This window comes from Drosophila nasuta, chromosome 3, assembly GCF_023558535.2.
Source record: "Drosophila nasuta strain 15112-1781.00 chromosome 3, ASM2355853v1, whole genome shotgun sequence".
Classification (NCBI taxonomy): Eukaryota; Metazoa; Arthropoda; class Insecta; order Diptera; family Drosophilidae; genus Drosophila; species Drosophila nasuta.
In genome coordinates, this window is record NC_083457.1 from 10,532,218 (window position 1) to 10,556,726 (window position 24,509).

Consider the following 24,509-nt stretch of genomic DNA (forward strand, 5'->3'; position numbering starts at 1 on the left):
AACTTTAGTTCTACAATTTAATCTTCAACTTTTCGGTACTTATTTTCGTTCGTTTCAATAGATTTCGTTTCTATTGAATGAATGTTTGTTTCTTCCCCATTTTTGTAATATTTTCTTTTGCGCACAGCCTTTTTTTCGAAATATTTCTGCTTTGTATTTTACATTTTCTTTCATTAATTTATTTTTGTTTTCTTTTTGAATGGTCACCTTATGAACCATTGTTATTCGTGATGACGACACCTGATAAATTTTTGTACCAACATTCATCAAGGACTTGCCTTTTTCTTCTTCATCTTAATCATCTCAATCTTTGCACGTTTCAACGTTCGTTTTTTAGAATATATTTTTCAATTTGTTTCTGTTTTTTTTTGTCTTCGTTAAAACTCTTATTAGCTAGACAAAAATTAAATTTTGCAAAAGAAAAAAAAACAAACAAGACGAACAAACCGTTAATTAGGCGCGCCTTGAGGCTTTTTTTTTTTGTTTAGTTATATTCAATTTTAAGTTTCTCTTTTATGCTCTGCCTCCAATCTTCGTCAGTCCCCCGAGGTCGTGTTTCTGACATTTTCATCTTCTTTTTGTTTTTTGCGTTGCTCAAAATAATAATAAATATCTGCTTCATCGTTTTGTTGTTTATTTCGCATTTTTAGTATTTAATAATCTGCTTGCAACTTCAACTTTTGTGTGTATCATTTTTACATTTATATGACTTGGCTTTTCCATATATTTATATCATAGAATATATATATATATATATAAATGGTTTTCTTAATCAAATTGTTTTCGTTTCTTTTGTATATAACAATTACACATTTATTTAGTAAAATTAAAAAAAAACTATGCGCCTAAAAACAGTTTTGTAAAGTTTAAACTTTATAAATAACGCGATTTCATAATTCTGTTTCTGTTTTGTGTATTTTCTCTTTTTGTATTATTCATTTATTATATTAATATTATTCCATATTCAACTTGTTTTGACTTGGCTTAGGAGTTAATTACAAACATGTACATAAGGTATTACAGTATATGTATATATATATATATATATTTGTATATGTATGTAGATATATTATATATAAATATATTTCATATATTCTTTTAGTGGTTGTGTGTGTTTGAATTATTTTCCATTTGCAAATTACTGCGAGACTATTTCTTAATTCATTTTTGTTTTTTCTTGCGTTAGACTTAACTAGAAATTATATCTTATATTTATAGTTATTTTAGATTATTTTTTATGCTTCATATGTATGCGTGTGTGTGTGTGTTTGTTTGTGTTTGTGTTGGACAACCAAAGTTGGAAAAAGAGTTTTGCTTTGTTTTCTGTTTTGTGTTTGTTTTTGTGTGATTAGACTGGATTTAAGCCGATCCCTGCTCTTCGCACTTGCTCTTGCGGCCATCCTCGAGGACGTTGACTGGCACCAGCTCAACCACCGAAACAGCCTCGGCTGTGGTTGTTGTGGACGTGGAGGAGCTGGTGGTGCTGGCCGGCGACATGTTGTCCGCATTGCCCGGCGGCGGCGAACTGGTCGCAATTATTGTTGTTGGCGAGTCCTGACATTGATGATGACTACAACTACTATTACTACTGGGTGGCAGCACAAAACTCTTCCCCACAAGCTGATCTCATTTGAGTTCCGTATCCGATGCTGGCGTCCAGCGATCGAACTCAATGCCCGAATCTGGTGACACGCCCGTTGCCTTGGCCAAATGTGCGGCCATAAATCCGCCCGTTTGCATACACTTGCAGTCGGCTGCAATGCAATTGCATGAGAATTTCGAGCCCGAGCGACCGCAGCGGGCGGCAGCAACTAGGCTGGGATTGGCACTCAACGTTGTGGCCGAAGAGCAGCTGGCCGTTGACGCCGCCGACGGACTGCCGCCCTCGTCCATGGCCTGACCGTCGGAGCAGGAACTGAGACGCAATTGGCTCTCAAAGGACTGCAGCTGATGCATGAAATGGAAGTTGGGCGATACGTCCGGTTTGCGTGCCCGCACCAGCATGAATGCATCGTTCAAACTGAGCGCCCGGGTGTGCATCAAATAGGCGAGCGTCACCGTCACCGAGCGCGACACGCCCGCCAGGCAGTGAACCAGCACTGCCGAATTGGCACGACGAGCTTCCTCTGCAAAAACGAACACATATTAGAAATGAATTAAAAAAGAAAATATCTGTTTACTTACCTATAAACTGTATGGCGGCTGGAAAATGCATGGCCACATCCTGGGAATAGTGATCAGTTATGGGTATTTGTAGATACTTTATGACGCCCAACTGCTCAAACTCATTCGGCAAATCGGGTGTCACATTCAGCACATACTGCAAAAGTGAAACGAAATATGATTAGCAATTGTTTTATTTATAATTTATCATCTTTGAACTTACTTTAATGTTGTACTTTTGCAAAGCATTCGAGTCACAGCTGTGCGAGGCGTTGCCCAGAAACAGGCCGGGCACTATTTCAACGGGCACCTCATTGAAATTATGATGATGATGGTGATGATGATGATGTGTGGTGCTTTCGCAGTCCGAGGATTCGCCGGAGCTGCTACATGCCGAATCGGAATGTGGCGTGGAAATGCGTAGCGATCTGAAAACAAAGTTGTAAAGAAAGAAGGTTATAAATTGTTGGCATAAATGTGGAACAGTCAGAAAAATAAGAGCGAACACTCTATTCAAATAAATAAGCTTCTTTATGTTGCATTAAGAGTTAAGTATTTAATAAATAAATAAAACTATTGGCTGCTGCTTTGGTAATAATTAATTTACTATGTAATGTGATGAAAATTTTTGAAATTATAATAGTAAAAGTTTATTTACAATTATTGTAAATAAGTTGATCACATTTAAAAGTTGAAAGTAGTAATAGAAAATTACTAGTGAAGAACTAATGTTAAAATAATTAGCATATTTACTTAATACTTTTTGAACAGATAAATCGAGCGATAAAGAAGAAGAAGAAGCTATCTCTACTTAAAAATGTATCTGCTTTAAAAGAAGCTGAAGAAGATACAGCGAAAACGAAACCAAACAATAATAATTCTATCGCTAATTAACTATTGCTTTAAGCAGACATTGAGATTTAAAAATAGCAAACATCATTGAAATTCTGGCGACTAACTTTGCGAAAGAGTTTTTAAAATTGTAATCTTTAAATTATAAATTTTGGTCTTAAGTGACTCAATATGTTTCCTTTATGTTTTAAAAACTTCAGTGCATGTTGGCACTACTTGCTATTTAGGAAATATTATTATTTTATTGGAATAACCAATATAATTCCCTATTGCAATGAGATGAGCCAGAAGGATTAAGGCCTTCAGACTTTTGTAGGAAACAATCTTCAATGATGTCTAATTAATGTTGATTTAAAAAGAAAATAATAATGAACGGATTACCAATTATTATAATTGAATAACTAAAAGAAGAAAGTATTCTTTTAAAATATTTCTAACATCAATTATGTGTCCCTAAATAATATCAAGTTAGTTTCAAATATTATGTCATCGAAAAACTTACCTCAGACCCATCAATTGATCGGCTTGTGTGTTGCGACTAGATTCCATTTCTTTGCTGTGCGCCTGGTTGTCGTCTTCACACCATTCCGGAAATGCTTGATGAAAACTAGAGAAGCCTTCTGCAAGCACACACCGAAAAAAATTGAGATACATATGAAACATTAGATACAGATATAGATACTGAGAGAGATACAGATACAGATATAGATACGCAGGTTAAGTTTACTTTTGAACTATGCGGTAAGTTTGTGTTTCGTTTTTTGTTTTGTTATGTTTTTTGTTCGCTTGAAAAATATTTCGTTATGCTTGGCCAAGTGTGGCCTTTTGGTCTATGGGTAAGACAACACCTACAGCAGCCACTCCCCTTTTCCCCCTTCTTTCTACCACCTCCCATGAATGTGTTGCTGTGAAGCGTGCGTGAAATTCTTGCAGTTTGTGCGGCTCATTCATAAAAAGAAAGACGCAACGACTTTCAATTAGAAACGGAAGTGGCCGCCATACGAGACCAGAGAAAGACAGACAGACAAAGAGAGAGAGAGAAAAGGAAAATCGCGGCAAAACGGAAATGCTGTTTCTATATTTATGCACAAGTATCGCATAAGCCGGCACACAAACTACGAATATGAGTATGAGTATCTATTCATCCATCCATCCATCCAGCCAGCCAGCAGCTACAAGTATGATGACTCGCTGCGAATTGTCATAACACAAAACGGAAGCTTACAATTTCCTACTTGGCGCATAATAAATGCGATTCCGCATTTGAAATTGAGCAAACAGCACAGCACAGTACTGGGAAAAGCCAACACACACTCACACTCACACACAGTACACAATAATAAAAACAACAGCAGTAATAAGAAAGAGCAAGCAGGGGTTGGGTCAACGGGTTGTATACGTGTTCAACGCCTTGCCGAATATGCGGGCAAACTTGCAGCAGGTAAAATGTAAGTGGGGAGAAGCAATTTCTCGACCCGCACAAGTGTCCAGAGTACTCCAAGAAACAAAATCAGCATCAACATCAGAAGCAACAGAAGTAGAAGAGCGATCCAAGGGCTATTGGAAAACTCAAAACTGCATTTGATGGCAATTTCCGTTGCAACAGAAAATAGTGGAAAATTGTATTACACAGACCAGCTTCCCTCCCGCTCTCTCCACTCTCTCTCTCTCTCTCTGTCTGTTTTGTAGCCCATTTCAAAATGCAAATAAACCGATTGACATGAACAGGACACAAAACGCGGAGAGCGACGTAAGGATGGAACTTCGTCTACATATGAAAATTGAATGCGACTGAAGTGGCTTTAATAGAAAATGGGATATTTCCAATTTTGGACATTTAATCGATGAGCCAAAGCGCTGTCAGTTCTGAGAACGGATAAGGTCGTGTCTAAAGTCTGAAGGTAGTTGAAGAACTCTTCACATTAAGCTCGAAAATAAAGTATGTTCCATATGGAGGAAGTTATAAATATTTTCAGTATTTTCAAACTATAAGTTTTCAATAAAATTATCATATATGGTTTCAATTTTAAATTTGAGTTAAATTAAATTTCAGTATTCTTTAAATACCAATTCTATATATGTAGTATTCTTTAAATACCGATTCACAACTCTGTTCAGTATCTTAAAATACTGAAAAACTAGTATTTTCAGTATTTTAATTGAATTACACTTTAAACTTTCAGTTTTCAATTAAATAAGATGTTTTCGGTATTTCTTTAGTATTCTTTAAATACCGATTCTTAACTGTGTTTAGCATTTTAATGCAAATACTATTTGAAATTTTGGTGTTCATTTCAATTACATTCTTTAAATGCTGAAATTTAAATGTTTGACACTTATATTAAATTTATAACTTAGTATATTAGCAACATCATAGTATATAACATATACTATAGCTTAATACTGCATTTATGTAACCTACTGAGCTTATTGATTTGCAGTTAACGCCTTTTAGCGGGAAATTGCAATTACTTAAGCGCGGCGACCCCAGAAGCATGCCATAAACAATATTACTAAGTTGATAATTCATTGGAACTACATTACATTCATTGTTTTCAGCAAAAGCTTCCCGCATGCTAAAATCGGCTAAACTTAGTCAGCTACAGTTGAAATATATGCATGTGTTTTTTGTTGTTGTTTCAAGTTATTTTCGAGCTTAATTTGAGGCTGGCTTTCTACCCACATGTGGCGAACTCTCCGGCGCAGCATTTGACAATAGAAATTGTTTTTATAAATAGAAATTTATTTGATTTTCAATTGTTGTTTTGGCATAATTTGCGCGTGTTGCGCTTCCTGTTTTTGGGGAGTCGCAACGGACGTTCGTTGTACGTGTCCGGCAGTCTGCTTCAGTTCAACCGAACGGATGAAGGTTGTTCCACAAAACGATTGCGACTGCAACGCACACACACACACATACACAGTGCGTCATCCGCCTGGGAGGAGGAGGTGGAGGGGGAAGTGAAACCTGACCGCAGGCCAATTGCGAGTAGGCAAATTAATTAGCCTGACCACCCAATTGGGCAGAAACTACGATCCAAAACATAGCACAATGAAAAAAACCCCCTCATCCAAATAGAAAAGTGTATGAAACTTAAGTCGAGCGACCGCTTGTCTAACTGTTTACGCGACAATATTGCGCCTACGTCATATCCGTTGAGAGCGAAAGAGAAAGAGAGAGAGAGAGAGAGCCCATTGGGGACTAATAACTAGGCAAATGTGAATGAATAGCGCTTCAATGCTCTGAGTGTGTGTGCGTGGGCGTATTACATATGCGTGTGCATGTATGTGTGTGTGCTGGGTGCTCAAGTTAAGCCACAAGCAAAGTGAGCTAAAAGTTACTTAACTCACGTTTTTGCACCTTGTAGACAACTCTTTGCAAACGGGCATATTGAGGCAGTCAATAGTTAAGATCGAAAAAGATTTGTAGTTTGATATTCTATGCCAAAATTCATATGCCACAAATAACATTGCAATGAATTCTTAACTATGAACAACAAGTAGTAAATGTTTAAGTTCAAAAATAATTAAAAATGTAAATTTTTATCCTACAAAATAGATTTACGCCCTTCTTGAGTTTGTTGTGAATAGAATGTAAAATTGTTAAAACTACAAATGTAAAATGTTTGGAAATTAATTCCAATTTTGATATTTTGTACTAAAATTCATTAAATAACGCACTTTTTCTTAAATTTTCAAAACTTAAATGGTTATATTTAAAATGTTTGAAAAGAAATTTCAGTTTTTTCAGAAAAGTGAAAGAAATATTGAAAATTGACATTATAAGTAAAAAAATATTATTAACATTTTTGACATTTTTTCATAAATTTATTGTATATAAAATAAACCCAACATTCGAAAAAGTGAGTAAACTATATTTAAATCAAAATATTTTTATAAATCAATTTCACTGCTTCACTTAAGTTCAGGAATAGTTGGAATTCGATATTTTATATTACAGAATTCACTATTAATTTTTTAAACTATGGCATCATTCTTAAATATATTGTAAATAGAGTGCAAAAGAATTTGAAAAACTTAAACAATAAATAATAATACATTCAACTTATTGTTTAAAAACTTTAGGCTACTCTTCTGACTCCCAAATTTTTGCACATTTATTGAGTGCTTCGCACTTGACAGTCGAGCAGACGCAGTAAAAGCTCAGCAAACTGGACGTGTTCTTGCTCATTTTGTTATTTTTGTATTTTTTAACTCACAGACAGACAGACGGGCAGATGGACAAATAAACAGGCGCGGTAGATAAGGCAGAGACAACAAAAAAAAAAGTAAAAATAAAATCAAATGAAATAAAATAAAAGCGATAAAAATTATAAACAAACAAACAAATAAATGGCAACAGCAGCAGCAGCAGCAAAAGCAGCAGCGTCGCAGCGAAAACAATGAATGGAAAAAAGACACGATTCCCTCGCTATCTCGTTCACTCTCTCGCTCTCTCAATCTAACTGCATATGTCAGTCTCTGTCGCACTCTCTCGCGAGAATATGTTATGGAAAAAGCGAACGAACTGCGACGACGACGACGGCGACGACGGCGACTTTTTCGCCAGTTGTAAAAACTGCCATGTATTATTTATAATGTTATTTGGAAGTGTGTTTGTTGTAGTTGCTGTTGTTGTTATTGTTATTGCCTTAATAAATAAATAATCCAAATTTTGCGCTTAGCATGACAAGCACATCCCGTGGGCGGTGGCTGAAAATATTCCAAAACCAAAAAACACAAAAAAAACAAACTCGAACTCAAACAACTAGCCATGGGTGGGAGACTTTTGGAGTTGTAAGCAGAGTGAGGTTAGAAACCAAGTGAGAGAAGAGTGGTGGAGAGAGGAGTGAGGGAGAGGGGGGACACACACTGTCAAGCTGAAATCCGGTTTTAAAGCCCACAATAGACACAATGACAATAAATAGGCAATATGTATGTATTTTAAGTAGTTTGCGCTTCTCGCGCAGCTCACAAATTGTTAGTGTTATTTATTTATCTTTATTTTTTTTTTTTTTTTCAAGTTTACATTTTTCACGTTTTGAAGGTCGTTTCCACAGTGCTCTTGTCATTATTGTTGTTGCTGCTGTTGCTGTTTATTGTGTGAACTCATCAATGAAACAATACACAGCGAATGCGACAACACAAAACTGTATACTTAGAGAGATACTATATAGCAGATATAATATATGTTGAAACAGCAGAGGTAGACTTATATGGTGTGCTGACTGTGTGATAAAACACTTGCGAATATTCATTCGCATTCATTCATTGTGAATGTGAATGACGATAAGAGATGGCGACCTTTGAAATTGCTTTTCTTTTTAATTTTGTCAACAATATTTTGTGCATAGTTTTTGCTTCAGCTGATGCTTCAATGCTGATGGTGTTGCCAATTAACTTTGGCTGTGCATTCTAATATTCTTTCGCTTGCCACTCAATCAATCAATCAATGAGGCTGTAATCAATCAACTTGACTATTTAAAATGTCAACTGATTGCGGTGGGCGAAGTAAAAACCAAAAAAAAGGAGAGCAACACATAAAAACATTGTGTGGCAATTTCTTAACAAATTAATTTTACATGCGCGCTGCTGACAAATGGCAAAAAAAAAAGGAAAAAGTCAAAGGCAACGAGGGAAAAGCCCTCGAAGAAAACGCAAAGTTAACTCAACAACTTTTTGTTGTGCAATGCATTAAATAAATTCTCATCAAAGGCGGAAGTGGCAGCGTCATTAATATGGTTTTGCCTTTCGCTTTTCCATATTTTTTAAACCTCCCCCGCAGCCCGCCCTCTTGCATTTCCCATTTGTTTATACGGCGGGCAGCTAAAAAAAATGTTGCTCCAAAAATAAGCACAGCCAACGCTGGAAAATTTGGGGCGTCTGTGGAAATGTAAACAAAATGGGGCCATTTCGGGTTGTTTCTTTGCGCTTCTCCGTATTTTTTGTACACTTTTTTTTTATATATATGCGAGTATATATGTTTTTTGTACGACAAATACATGTGTGCATATCGCCCGATTATCTGTCGAGTGTTGTTGTTGTTGCTGTATGATGCCCCATTCTGAGTTCTGAGACCGCCAGACTCGAGACTCGAGACTCTCTGTGTGACTCATTGACAAATAGCATTGAACTGCAGGCGATGTTCGCCGTTTGTCGGCTGTTTCATTCATGGAGCATGGAGCCAGCCGTGCTATATACTTGCTTCTTATGTATCGCTATATACATCTATATACACGTATATATATTTATAGTACGCGCCATTGTGCAACACATGGCTGACTGCATTTGCTATGATCGAGTGAGTGAGTGACTGAGGGGAGCACAAGGCGGAGCGGGGAGGGGGCTGGGAGGAGTGTTGGCTTTGGGGTGGCATATGCATGAACGCATAGGCGGAAGCGTGCTCAACAAACAGAACGCCGCCATGGCCACACACATGGCGTATGCGTAATATTGATTTTATTCCTCGTTCATATGCAAGTGTGTGTGTGTATGTGTGAGTGTATGTGTGTGGTATCCACAAACAAATCCTTATGACAAACAGAGCAAATGCGTAGCTAAACAGCAAAAGAGGCATTATCGAAAACGAAAACTATTTGGAATGCATTTAGCGGCGGATTCCATGGCTTCTGCTCATGCATGGCATAAAACCATTAATACACTCTATATACTTTGGGCATGCCAAGCGGCCATTATTCCATTTGAAACAGTTTCAGAATGTATGTGGAAATTCCACTGAAGCAGAGACCACAACAATGCAAATGGGAGTAAATGTATCACATCATCAATTATTTCGAACGAATTGCATTTCGATAGCAAATTTGACGTCTGTGCATCGCTAGTTGTGGTTATCGATTAAACTGGCAATGCGATAACACCAAATTCGCAAAGCGATAACTTTTGCCCACACACATCAATTAAGCAGTGTGTGAGTGTCAGTGTGTGTGTGTATTGCATGTGGATCCCATTCCACTGTTTGAGCACTTGACGTAACGACATCGACGTCGGCAGTTACAACAGCAGCCAGCAGCAGCAGCAGCGGCGACAACGACAACAACGCCCACGCGACATAAACACAACGACAACAAGGAGAACAAGCAAGCAAAGCCGCTGAAACCACCTACGGTCATAATACCAAAAATGAACGTGGCTTAAATTGTATTTGCAACAACAAAAACAACAGAAGCAGCAACAGCAGCAGCAGCAAAACGCGCATAGCACAACAGAAAAAAAGTAACCAAAATTCTACATAAAGCAACGCCCGCGCTCACCAAAATATTTATTGGGAATGAGAGAGGTGCGAAGAGAGAGAAAGAGAGCGAGAGTGAGACAAAGGCACAAAAGCGAGAGCTCAGCTCTGAGCTCTGAGTACAAATTTTAGCATAGACAAAAACCGGCGCACAGCTTTTGCTTATATTGCTGCTGTTGCTGCTGCTGCTGCAGTTGGTGGACTTTGGGGCGTGTACACCTGTTATACACACACACATACACACACACACAAAACATTGGCACACAAACATAATTGCTGAAAATGAAAGAGAGTTTGCTTTTACATAAGCCGATGTTGTTGTTGCTGGTTGCTGCTGCTTGCCTTCAAAGTCGAACGCGGCGCCCAAAATGCCAAAATGCTTTTTATGAATGAATGCGCAGCGAAAGAAGAAAGAAAAAACTATGCGCACATGGTGAAAGAAAGCAAAAGATAAAAGGCAAAATGGCAACGAAGAGTGAAACGGAGACAGAGAGACAAAGCGAGACAGCACGACGACTTTGTGAATAACGGACAAAGCTTAGCACGCAACTATTTGTTAAATGGCAATTTTGCATTGAAAATGAGACGCACACACACACATACAAACACAACAAATGCGACAAATACATGTGTATAACAAATGAGGAAAAAAGTCATGGCCCCGCGTGTGTGTGTGTTTGTGTGTCTTTAGAGTCTTTCATTCCATTTCCATGCCATTCATGCATTCAATTGAATTCGTTGCCACATTTTTAGTCAATTTAATGCAATTTGCACACAGCAACTGTCAAAACGAGAGAAAGAGAGAGAGAGAGAATGCGAGGTGAGCTTTAAAGCTGACAGCAAGCGGACGTTCGACATAATTTCCAGCAAACTGCGATGGCTTCCGCATTGGCAAAGCTGAGCAGCTGAGATGCTAAAATGCCGCTCGTCAGTTGGTCAGTCGATCTGTTGCACAGCCTCTTAACTAGTCAACCACTCGTTCTACATTGCTGCACATGCTAATCGCTGTGCCACAGTCACGTTGCAAGTGTGAGAAGCGGCAAACAGTAGCGACAAAAGCTGCGAGAGAACTTTAAGTATAATTGAGGAAAAGAATGCTACTAAATTATCCAACTATAATGATATATTAACTAATTTAAAAAATTAGTTATCTTTAAACTTAAATAGCAAAATTTATTAAATTGCTTGTGAATAAATTCTTCCTAGAAAATAGTTTTCTAAAATTCTTAAACTAAAAAGTCGTGTCATCTATTTCTGAGAATTTTTACTAAAATTTGATTACTCGCAACTCTTAGCTATTGATTTCTGAGCATTCAAATACCACATAGATAATATAAATGAATCCTTTTTCTACTTGACGTCATCTAATTTTTGCTATGCCAACCAATCATAGACTTAAATTACAACCAATCCCAATTTGCTTTATTTCTAGCGAAACTTTCGCTTCATTTAATATTTCCCAGTTGGCTTAAATTGCCATCGAGTTCTTTTGATGGCATATCAAGAGCGAGTTTACTGCGTCGCATAAGCAAATATCTTTCGGCGTTTGCCAAACAATTAAAGCACGTTAGCATAAAAACCTCCAACCATCAACGATAGACCCAAAACATTTAAGACTAATGACAGAGTTTATATTGCTTTTGTTTTTCTATTTTTTCTTGTTTTTTTTTTTATGTCTTTGTCGTATACGCAATATTTGAGGGGGTTTCTGTTTGTTACTGTTGTTGTTGTTGTTGCTCATCTCGTGGCTGCTGCGGTTCGGCGTGTTATTCTGGCCAAAATGTCAAACTGCGTAAGCCAATCAATCAAAATGTAAATAAGCAAAAAGGACCTATTTTTTGGTGGGTATCCCCACGCAGCTTATACCAATAGAAGGAAGGGAGACAGGGAGGTCGTCGGGTCTATCTCTCTCTATGTAGGTCCTGGCCTTTGAGCAGCTATAAATAACACGGAGCAGCTTTCGAGGTATTAGTCGAGAACGTCCTGCGGGACCTTTTTGCCTTGGCTAGCTAGCTAGCTAGCTGGCTTTTTGGCTGTGCGTTCTGAAAGCTGCCGCACATTATTAATTAATTATGTATAATTTTGTAATTGCATGAAATTTGGCAACGTTGCGCCCTCCAACCCGACGCCCACGCAAATTCACGCACACCAACTTTACAGTGCCGAAATGATACAAAAAAATGTAGTTGAGCTAGCAGGAAAGAGAGGGAAAGGAAGAGAGAGAGAGAGAGAGAGCATAAAATCCCGGATAATTGAAACTCTGTTCGTATCTCTCACAGCGAGAGAGAGAGAGAGAGAGAGCGAGCATCTGTAGCTGTAACTGTTAAACGTTGTATCTACAGCAGTAAATCTGTATCTGCATCTGCAAATGTATCTGTATCTCAGTGTGTGTGTGTGTGTGAGTTTCCGAATGTTTTCGGCAGTAAGTGGTGATTGGGGCTGGTGGAGATTGGCAAATGGGGTCAAGTTTAATGTGCAGCTTCCTGTTGCTGTTGCTACGATAATTGCAGATGGATTAGCTCTCGCCTCGTTGCCTCGCCCGGGGCATGCAACAAGTGCAGTAGCAAAAAGCGAGACAGAGAAAGAGCATGCGAAAGAGAGTGAGAAGGAAATGCCAGAAAGTTGGAGTCGCATTTTATATCAAATTTATTGATTTTCCGTTCGGACATTTCCGTTGCTGAGTGCCCCACGCGCCAGTTATGCAAACAACGACAATGTACGACTTTCAGATACCCTGTAAACGTTCTCCCTTTGTCGGGAAATAGTTGCAAGGCTTTACAGTTCACGGACTAATGCATAACAAAGGGCAAAACAACAACAACAGCAACAACAATAATAATAACAAGAACAAGAACATGAAGAGGAAGAAGCAGGGCATACACAGTAGCATTTCCAACCATCGTCATTTACTCAGAATGCGCCGCCATTGAGCAACGTGCCCAGAATTTCATTTCGAAATGAAATGGCAAAAGCACACAACAACAACACGAAGAGGAACGAGAACACGAAGAAGCAGAAGACAGCAAAAGCAGTAAAACAGCAGTCAGGAGAGGGGAGGGGGGCAGCATTTATAAATATTGCATTCGAGGCAGATGAAAACATGAATTGAGCAACGAATGTGCAACAAAGGACCAAAGCAACTCAGCTGAATTCCGTCGAAGGCTGTTAAAGCTTCTAAAGAAACGAACGCAGCACTTAGCAATACTCTTGAATAAGATTCCAATCCATTCTTTACGCTCCTAATAAATGAAATTCCATTGTTATCTACGCATATTTCAAGCAGTGCATTATTAGTTTGAAAAGTAAGTTTCTCATTAAATTCCAACATTACTCTGTATAATGCAAATAAGCTATTTCTCTAGTGGTTTTTGGTTTCCTCAACATTTGCTTCACATAATTCAGCTAGTTTTTGAAATTTCCGTTCTGAATTCCATTAGTTTAAAGTTCCATCGTTTGCATTCTCATAAAGTTAACTTGAGCCCAACAAAAAATGCGTTACGATAAATTTCAATAAAATATAAATTTTCAAAAGTTTAGGGACAATATTTTCGGTTGCCTTTCGAGCTGCTCCCAACATGCAGAGAAAAGCAGCACAGCAGGAGATGTTATGCGGGGGAGGAGGAATGGGCGACGCAACAGGATGGCAACTGTCAAGGGGGCAACAGCAATGTCATTGGATGCGTACCACGAAGCAGAATGAGCAAAGCAAAGAGAGAGTGAGAAGTTTGAGCGTTTGTGTTTGTGTGCGAAAGCATCGAACAGAAGCAGCAAAATATCAGCGGGGAGTAATATAGAATGGAATGTACAGATATTGAACGTTCGACTGTGCACACACAAAAACCAAGCCACCTCAAGATAGAAAAGGAAATCTATGATTGGTAATGTTTAGACCACAGAAAAAATACAATTAATTATCGATATATTCACGTGTGGATCGTAGGTTTGCACACGTTACAAGACGAGTATTCTGCATTTATTATGGCACACACACACTCTCTCTCTCTCTCTCTCCGTCGTCTTTTCTTTCCCTCTTGGCTACAATTCCCGTTACAGATCTCACCCATTTTTTCCCCATTCATTTGAGCGTCTACTAACAAGAAGAAGAAGAGCTCAGCTCAAAGCTGCATTCATCGCTTGCCTTAAGCAGAGACACGAACCACGCACACACGCACGCACAGAACACGCATACCACAAAATACAACTTGCATTAAAAAAACTAACAAACAGAATCATTGTCGCTCTGTTGCTGTCCCATTCACACACACACACACTCGCACTCGTACCCTTTTGCTCCATCTTCTGCTTCCACTTCTTCTTCTTCTGGTAGCTGCTGCTGTCTCGTTTGGAATCCGCTGCTAATTTGCACTTTGATGAAATGCGTTCGTTCATGTTGTCGTTGTTGTTGCTGCTGTTGTGGTTGCCTTCGCTTGCTGCTGTTATTACTGTAGATTTATGCATGCAAGCGCACAGCGACGTCTACAACAACAACAACTTTCAGCTCCATTTCATTTCGATGCCGCCTTTTCACACAATCGTACATACATACATGTGTATGTTTGTATGTGTGTGTGTGTTTGTCTTGCTCCTTTTTTGCGCCGCAGCACAAGCATAGCAAATTCAATCGTTCTTGTCTTCGCTTTATATTGTTTTTTTTTTCTTTTTTTACTTTGTTTGCTAATTCCAAGAATACAACAACAATTTACGCGTTCGTCGGCTCCCCCGCCAAGGCAGGCGAGTTGCTTGGAATAGGGATAGGCAGCAGCATAAGTGGGAGGGAGAGGACCAGAGTCAAATATCGTCGTCGACGTCGTCATCGTTTGTATTTCGCAATGCGCCACTGATTCCTCGACTCTTTGACTCTTCCCCCATTCTGCGCTTTTGTGTTTATGCGATGTGCAACAGCAACAACAGCGACAGCAACAACAACAACAGCAACGCCCTGGAACTTCCGCTGAAGTCATGCGAGGAACGCTGAGGTATGCAACACTACAAAATACCCCAACACGCCCTCGCACTTCTTTTTTGCGTACTTTTGTGCTTTTGACCGGAAGTCAGTCGCCTCGTCGTCTTTTGCCGTCAATATTTTTTATTTTGCAAATATTTGCACACACTGTTTGCCGTAAGAGTGTGTGCGTGTGGCGGTCGGTCGATTACACAGCCTCCGCTATCGCAGGTGGCGGCTCTGAAGCAAGTCAATGTGGGTCTCGCCGTTAGGCGGCTGCTTAATTAAAACCCACACAAACTTTGACCCAAATCCAGCGACAAAAATCTTGTTGCTGTTGTTATTGTCTGTCTGTCTAAGCAGCAGCCGTAGGCCGAGAGTATTTCGACCAACAAACCGACAGACCAACAAAACCAAAAACCCAACCAACTATCTCCAACTAACTAACTTCCGTTCCAGCTGTCCAATGTTGTCAAATGATTTTTTTTCTTTTCGACTACCTTCATGACAACGTGTGTGCGAGAGTGTGAGATTGCTGTATAAGACGCCAACGTAAAGTGATGCTGTGTCTGTCTGTTCGTCTCTGTCTGTCTCAGTATGTCCACTTTGCATGTGGGCAGCAGCAGCATTGTGGTTGTTATTGTTGTTGCTGTTGGTGTTGGTGTCAACGCCGAAACCTGTGTGCACAGTGTGATGATTAAGCCGAAACTCAAGTGTTTTATTATTTTTGTGAATGATCTCTCTCGCATTAAATTCTAGGGTTGGCCAAATTCAATTTTGGCAACTGGTATGACACATGAAAATGTCGCTGAATAAGAAATGCAATTTTCAGACTGCAACTGTTTGCGCACTACTGTTTGACTACACTACACTCTCTCTCTCTCTCTCTTTCTCTCACTCTGAATGCAATTCAAATTCAGCCGAAAAAAAACTCAGCTATGCATTGATATGTAGCCAAATGCGTTTGCGTTTTTTTTCGGTGAAGGCAGGCGAGTTGCAAACTGTTGTAGGAGCTTTTAGGGGAGAGCGAGAACGAGAACAAGCGCAGCATCGTCTGATGAATTATCATCAAATTGTAATGAGGCAAGCTTCGGCCTTGGCCACAGAGATATGAATACACAAACGTGCTGTTGCCGCTTTGGCTTGTGAGAAGATGCCACGTGTTGGGTTGTGTTGTGTTGTGGAAAGAAATCGAGGCGCAAGCAGAAAGAAAACTTGTGAAAATTGTTTAGGCCCAAAAACAAAATTAAAGCAAGTTGTCCACAAATGAGGCAAACAACTCTCCAATGCTGCAGCAAGTCGACAAATATGTAGAGGAGAGCTGTTGGCAAGTTGGGAAAATGCGAATGCGGCGTTGCGACGCGTGGAAATGCATACCACAGACTTGGTTTTTATGGCGACAACGCGACGTCGCAGTTGCAGTTGCAGTCGCAGTCACAGCAGCAGCAGAGCATGCGCAGCCAGGCAGCCAAGCATTTCTATAAAAGGGTCGACGATGCAGCAAAGTCGCAGACGCAGCAACGCACAGACAGAGTCTGACTCGTGGAACAGTGGAGCAGCTTTGTATCCGCCTGGCTATAAAAAAAGAAGCAGAAAACACACACACACATACAGACAAAAACGAAAAAAAAAAAGAAGAGAACCAGAACCAGACGAGTTCTCCCGACAGACATTGGCCTGTGTCTATAATTTGAACTCAACTTCCAACTCCCCAATAAAAGTGGCAGCAGTGGCGACGTCGCCATAGCCGTCGTTGGCGTCGGCGTCGGCATCGAAGTCGACCGCAACGCATCGTTCGTTGACTTTACGTTTGCTAGGGTCAGCGCAGAGAGCGACAGAGAGTGAAAGAGAGAATGAGTGTTGATCATGCGATGGGTTTGAAACTTTGCTAAATCTAATTGAATTAAATTTCGTGCAACGGAAGCGCTTAGTTTATGAAACTCAACTCAACGATTACTGTCTGTGTGCACTGCACATTGTGTGCACTCTCTCTCACTCTCTGCCTCTCCCTCTCTCTCTGTCGCTCTGTTGTCTCTTTGGCATAACTGTGCCACTTGCCCCCATATCTTAATTGTTTTAATTCTGAGAAATGCATACAAAGTGGCATTTAATTAAAATAAATTTCGCATCAGCAGCATCAATGTGCATAATGCATCCGGACTGCCTTAATAAACTTGCTGCTGCTGCTGCGTACAATCCTGCCACAGTCGTTGCCACAAGCCCTGCCTCAGCCTGCAACAGACAAACGGAAAGACAGAAGCACACAAGAGAGCCGCATAATTGCCCGACTTGATTAAATTTCAAGGTTAATTAGCGGCCTGAGAGAGTGAGAGAGTAAGCGAGCTGCCGAACTGTGGCGGCTTGTGGCAAGCTTTGTGTTGCCAACTTGGCCAGCGCCTTTTTGGGCTGTCACAAAGGGAGACAAGATACAGATACATTTGTATCTTTGACTGTCCTTTAATTCAAGTTGACGCTGTCGCTAAAACTCTTTAGACAAAGGTTACTAATCGCATTGCCACGATTATTATCCATATCGATTGCGTGCCGTCAATTCCTGCAATTCATTATCACATTCCAGCCATAGATACATCAAGGCCAAACTAACATACAAACATACATATATGTGTATGTAAGATATATTGTATTGTTCATATTGTATATTGCGATTTACCATTTGCATTCACAGAATGAGAAAAAAATGTGGAGAGTCAACACTGCGACTTCCCGAACCCAACTCCGACCCCCCCGAACGATAAGATAAGCCAACTTTCGGAACCGGGAATGAGAATGGGAATGTGAATGTGAATTGGTTTGCAATAGAATGCTTCTTATCATCTACCTACCTATGTATATACACAAATGTATGTATAGCTAGTATGTATGTACATTTATGTAGTTATATACCAAATGAAAAATGAGAATGAAATACACGGAAAATGGTCAACGGAACAATGCGACGACGCCATCATTAAGTGCAACGGATTTGCAACAATGGCCGGCCACTTGAAGCATCCTTTTTATGTTTTTATGGTGCCTCAAACAAGGTGCCAGAAATTTCACATTTCCTTTTTGGAAACTCTCGGGTTAGTCCCCGGGAAATTCCAGTCATAAAAATCTCTTTCGCGCGTCCCTTTTTGGCTAATTACCGGTGTGCTGCTGTTGCAGGTAGAGCATAAGGATCAGCGGCTCAGTTCTAGGCTCTGTGGCTCCTTGACGTCATTGCGACCTTATGTTATGCTAATTTGCTGCCTTTTTCTTTTTGGGAGAGTTCTATTTTGGAAACGTGTAAATAAAAAAGCAAAGTTTTGGCGGAGAGAAGGTGGGGAGGGGGGAAGACTCTAGAGCCGGTCCATTGCTTGACGCCCTATTGTCAATTTGCGATATTAGCACGCTGAATGGAACGTGCGTACGTCAGCTACGGGAAGCTTTTTTTTCGGCCTATGAACGGGAGGGGGCAAAGGAGCAGAGGGCGCAGCACAGACAGCTGCGAACGGAAGGGGAGCAACAACAACAAACAGCACAACATACACACACACACACACACACACAAACATACGCATTGGGGCGCTTGTAAGCGAGCGGAAATTGAAGTGATAAAAATAAATATGAAGCCAGAGTCGGTCGACAGTAGAAGCAGAAGCAGCAGCAGCAGCCAGATAATTATATATTCCTTCTAATACATATAGACACACACATATTTAAAATGGATATAATGGATTTTCTCTAGCGATTTATGCGGCTTGAAAGCATAGAAGGGCTTGAGCGTTAACTGAGACAACTTTAAAAATGAATAAATATAAAAAGCATATTTATTGAAGAACTCGAGATTTTATGGCAGTAGATTAACGACTCTTTAAAGATACATCCAATATGCTTTTCTGAAGATGTGCTAAACTTAAGATTAAAGACACATTTTTCTCAGAGAAACGCCTTTTAATTTAAAATTCTATCGCAAGCATTAGTTTCTTTCGATTAAAAGCAGTATAAAAACGTTTTTCAATGATATTCACTTTTTGTTTGACGGCAGTGAGATTAGCACTTTTCCAAATTTCTAATCAGCTCTCAGCTTTTTATTTTATTCGTGAAACTGCCAGCTTAGCAATTTGTCAATTTCTTCTAGAATTAGTTCCCTTTTAATACACCTGATAATCTACACTATCTAGCATGCCGCTAGCATGCATTTTCTGGTGAAATCAATTCAGAGAGTGAACAAAAAATTCCGGCACCCAAACAAGTTCAAAGCGTCAAATTAATTTATAGGCGCCGCTAAAATGTTCCTAGACTCTTAAGTATTTGAGTAAGCTATTTGAAGATCATTTTATAGTACTCGTCTGTCTGGTTGTCTGGTTAGCTGGCTGTCTGACTGATCGACTGACCGACCGACTAACCGACTGACTGTCTATGTCATTAATCTATTCATAGACCTGGCGCTACGCTTATCAGCAGCCCATACACCTTATAGATCTGAAAAAGATCTCTCATGTCTCTCGCGCTCTCTCGGTTTTTCCTCAATAAACATTTCATAAGTGTTCGTTCGACTAATAATAACATTTTTAATAATAATAATGCATAAAATACCGAGCAGCGAGTGTGTGTTTATTTATGGCATATTATGATTTGTTGTTTAGCATTTCTCATTTGTTTTGATTTCGTGCTAAAAATGCCGCAACAAAAATAAAACAGAAATGCGTAAGGCCAACAAAAAAAAAAGAAACCAGAAAATAAATAAATATTTTCGTTTGCTATTGTTTAACGGGGCAATTTGTATTTGTATATTTTATTTATTGCTGAAAAATACTTGAGACTTGGGCTCAGGAATTTCAACACACATCGTACAACAAGAATTCCAAGTGGTTTTCCCTCTATGATTTATGAACTTACCTTGCAGCGCCACCACGCGACATCCGTCCTGTTTGAGTCGACGATGGAGCACATTGATTGTTGCATCGTTGCCATTGCCAAACATTGCACCGGCAACATCTTGAGGCTGTTGTTGTTGCGATTGGTAGCCAGAGACGCCGACATCGTTGTAGAGTATAAAGAGACTGACGTTGTAGCCCATCTGTATGCGAACCTTAAGCTCGGGCGATTTGATTGTGGAGGCCAAATCGATCTTGCCTGCGGCAAAGCGTCGTAACATTATGCTCGGTATGCTAAAGTTAACAGCGCTGCGAATGTGCGACTCGCTGTACTCTTGAGAGCCGCGACAGTCGAGTATGATCAGCTCCTTGGCATCGTAGCTGGTTCTCAGCTCTGATTGGAGCCACTCTTTGGTGCAGTACTCGTATTCGGTTTCCGGCATCTTGAAAGCTTTTTTTTTTCTTCAGCACACCAAATACTCTCCACTCACAACAACAATAAACTCAAAAACTCTACGCGACTTGACTTCAACTTCGACTGCGATTGTTGACTTTAACTCTCCGCTCTCCGGTCTCCACTCTCAAGTGTTTCTAGTCTTTGTTTTTGTGTTTTTTGGGTAACTTTTTCACAAACTTTACAACTTTTGCTTACAACAAAAAAAGTTTACATCATCTGCTGCGGCTGCTGCCAGGCGCACATTTTATTTTTTTTTGTGTATTTCTGCTGCTTCTGCTTTGCTTTCCTTTTTGTGTTGTGCTTCTCACTCGCATACAAACATACACACAACACACATACACACACGCGCACGCAAACGCAAGCAAGCAAACGAAACACAATTTTTTCTTTTCGTTTTTTACAATTAAATCTTTTCCAGCAACTTTTTTTTATTTGGTGTGTAGGGTTTTCACTCGGCTTTTGGTTAAATATAGTATTAGAATTGCATTTGTTTATTTGGCATTAGTTGTTTAAGTTTACACTGTGTTTTTGTATCGCACTCCAATTCTTTTTCGTTCGTTTCGCTTCTTTTTTGTATTTATTATGTTTTGTTGTAGGCTCTCACACACATTCACACGCACACTAGCCCGCCAAATCACTACCGTGTATGTATCGCTGTAACTGTATGTGTGGTGTATGTTGAGCAAATGAAATAAACAGAGCCTAAAAAAACGCGCACTGACCGACACAACGAACAACGTGCGAGCGCGCCACAAGCGACAAGATACAGATACGCTGAAGGAATGAAAAAATGGTTTACAGCGCTAGTCGAACGAACAGGCTTCTGTTAGCTGCACCGCTGTTAAACGACTGCTCTCATCTGCTGTTATTGCGTTCGTATGTTATCTCACTCTAGCGCTGAGCATTTATGCGGCAGCTACCTCACTGCAAATTATTTCTTATGTATGGTGCATATGTATGTATGTGTGCTGCTGTTCTGCTGCTCATCTTAAGGTGTTTTCATACTGTTGTACTCAGCAAGTGCTGTTATCGACGTGTTAAACTCAACATCGTATACTTGTCGGCTCTGTTAAAGAACCTGAGAGCGTAAACACTGCGCCCCGATAGCCCAGCAGGTAATGTCAGCATGGAAAATGTGCTGAAATGCGACATTAGATATTCCACGGCGAAAACGTTTCGCAGGTGAACAAATTAATGAATATAATATTTAAATTTTTATTTAAATTAAATATATTTTTATTTGTATAGTACAATTGTTGTTTCAATAAATATTTGTTGTGTTTTGAATATAAAGTTGAAAATTCCTACTGTGCCAACACTCAACCCCAATCGAAAGCCTGCAACAGCAGCACCCACATACAGACGCATTAAGAGAGAACAAGAGATTTTCAGAAGGTGAGCGTGCACATTGCGCCCACTAGGAAAGTTAATGGAAGAGTTTAGTATTGTAATGCGTAGCAGTGTTATCGACTAGTATACATTTGTGATTAAGTCATTTCATGAAGAAATTTCTATCTGCAGACAGCAATTTATTACTGCAAGACTTTATTGATTGCTTTTACTTAATGCGCTATTTGGCATCAATAAATTTCCAAGCTGCCTCATTGCGAGCGCTGCTCACCTCTCTCACATCTCTCGCACACACTGACACACACACGCAGACACACTCTCTTTTTCTCTGTCTTGCTCTCGCGCTCCCACAATAGCAGAAATCTTGCATGTGCGCATAGCACGCTCACAAGTTTGTGTAAAGTTCATTGATATTTTTGTGCATTGGTATGCGTTGAATGCGTGTGTTGATTCATTGAGTTCGCAGCAAACTAGCAGCCTGATATATGACAGTGTGTGCAATATGTACATGTATTCGTACATAATGTAAATACTATATACATAGGTGAATATATATATACGCTTGTATGTACGCATACATACCTATGTGCTTAGTCTACACTTCAACGAGTGCTTATGAATGCGAAACAACTGATGCCAATGTGTAAGGAGGAGGGGGAGTAACTGGAGAGCAACTCAGTGGAAGCTCAACTAGGCAAATGTTGAGCGGGGCGGGAAGTGCGGCTTTCAAGTGTATCGAGTTGTGTTGAGTGCGAAGTGGAACGACTTGCACCCAAAACTCATCAATGAAGTTGGAAACCGTCAACGAACTCGCACACACACAGACGCACACACACACACACACACCCAAACACATAAATAGGAATACGAATACGAAGTTCGCAAGGACATTGCTGGCAGCAGGGTCGTTTTTGGAGACTAGCAGAATGTTTAAATTTATAACCGTGACCCTGATATTTGCAAAAAGCACCAAGAGCAACAGCAACAACAACAACAACTACAAAGCACACACACACACAAGCCAAGCACAAGAATTTCAAGGATATGCCTATGCGCGTGCAGAAAATTTCTCCAAAAAGTGCCCCAAGTGACAGACCGAACGAACCCCACAAAAACGGAAACTCAGCGCAAAGCGCAAGCGCAAAAATTATGTTGTGGATTGAGTGGGGAGGGGGGCATAACGGCACTGCGAACTTGTGGCCCAAGCTTATATACACACGCACACACTCACACACGTATGCATGCACGTATGGGTGTGTGTGCGTGTGTGGAGAGCACAACGTGCTTTTTATGTACTCGACGACGTCGACGACGACGACGACAGCTGCAAATGTGTGACTTGAAACAGAAATTTTCATGAATGAAAGTCCCACGCAAAGGCAAATACAGTTAAGCAGTCCCAACCTCGCCGCCCCTCTTCGTTCTTCCTCACTCTCCGTCTCACTCTCGTAATCTATGCGAAACCCACGCGATTCTCGCAACCGTATCTCGAGTTGCGGGGTGGGGGAGTTTGAAAGACCCTCAGGATTGCGCCTGACACGCCTGGAAATAGAAGCGCGGGGGTGCGCGCATGAAAATGCGTGGGACTTGGCCAAGTTGAGAGAAAATTGAAAATTAGGTAAGCCCTGCGGTGAAAATTACGCGACCTGGCAACATCAAAGTGCAGCCAACAGTCGACAGTCGACTCCTCTGTCGACGACTCTGTTGACGGCGTGGCCTTGACGCCCGACGCCCACAAGGTCAGGTTGGGAGCCAACTATATAGCTTGATAGCCCGATGGGTGCGTCTATTGACGTGCCCCAAACAGTCCCCAGATAAGCCAATCTAACTGCATAGCATAGTTGTTTTTTAGCAGGTAGCTGACTAATGCACAGTGGAGCACTGAGTCACCTCAACTAAGCTGAAAAAAAAGGAAACGGAGAAGTGAACTTTAATTGCCCGAAAGTGATTTGATTTTATGAAATAGACAAAAAGCGGACAATGACTTAACAGAATGGTTTATCTATAATGACTGACTGACTGAATTGCATGGTTTATCTATTAGTAAGTGAATAAACTTAGAAGTTAACTGTCACTTGGGTGAGTTACTTTAAGATATATAAAGGTTAGATACCTGATGAATTGATTTGAGCAATAATATAGAAATACAGTTGGTGCTATGCGGGTAATTCTGGGAACTCGAAAGTCTTTCGCGGAATGTTCTTCAGTCCGAAACGAAAGCGAAACGAATCAATGACCAATCTCATATACAATATCTAAATTTAGTTGCATCTCGAAGTAATATTTCTGAGAACAAAAAATTCCGCTTCATAAGTATTTGAGCTGAAATTATAACAACATATGCATAAAGTATTTTCTAGTTCAATAACAATTTCTTACTTCAATGGAAATAAACTAAGATTGACGTACAAAACTTTCCAATAGAATTCTATTGTTTTGTGATTGACTTTAAGAAAAGTTGAAGAAAGTATAAAAACGTAATTACTTTACATTATTTTAAATATGTGGTTAATAAATTAATTGCGTATCATATATATATATTTCTTGTCTAAACATGATTCATATGCTAAAGTATATATTTTATGGTAAATCTTTAATACTCATAATACTCAGAGAAGAAGATTCATTTCTTTGTCATTA

The 24,509-nt window shown here is 39.8% G+C and overlaps 1 protein-coding gene across 1 annotated transcript; it reads right to left on the minus strand.

Annotated features, from left to right (window-relative positions):
* Positions 1 to 896: 896 nt before the first annotated feature.
* Positions 897 to 21,306, minus strand: LOC132788646 (dual specificity protein phosphatase Mpk3). Its single transcript, XM_060796152.1, has 5 exons — positions 20,085 to 21,306; positions 3,518 to 3,635; positions 2,387 to 2,591; positions 2,185 to 2,320; positions 897 to 2,126 (listed from the first exon to the last, which is right to left on the minus strand). The coding sequence occupies exons 1-5, from the start codon at positions 20,503 to 20,505 to the stop codon at positions 1,627 to 1,629; spliced, it is 1,380 nt and encodes a 459-aa protein (XP_060652135.1). The 5' UTR covers positions 20,506 to 21,306; the 3' UTR covers positions 897 to 1,626.
* Between the last annotated feature and the right edge of the window lie 3,203 nt (positions 21,307 to 24,509).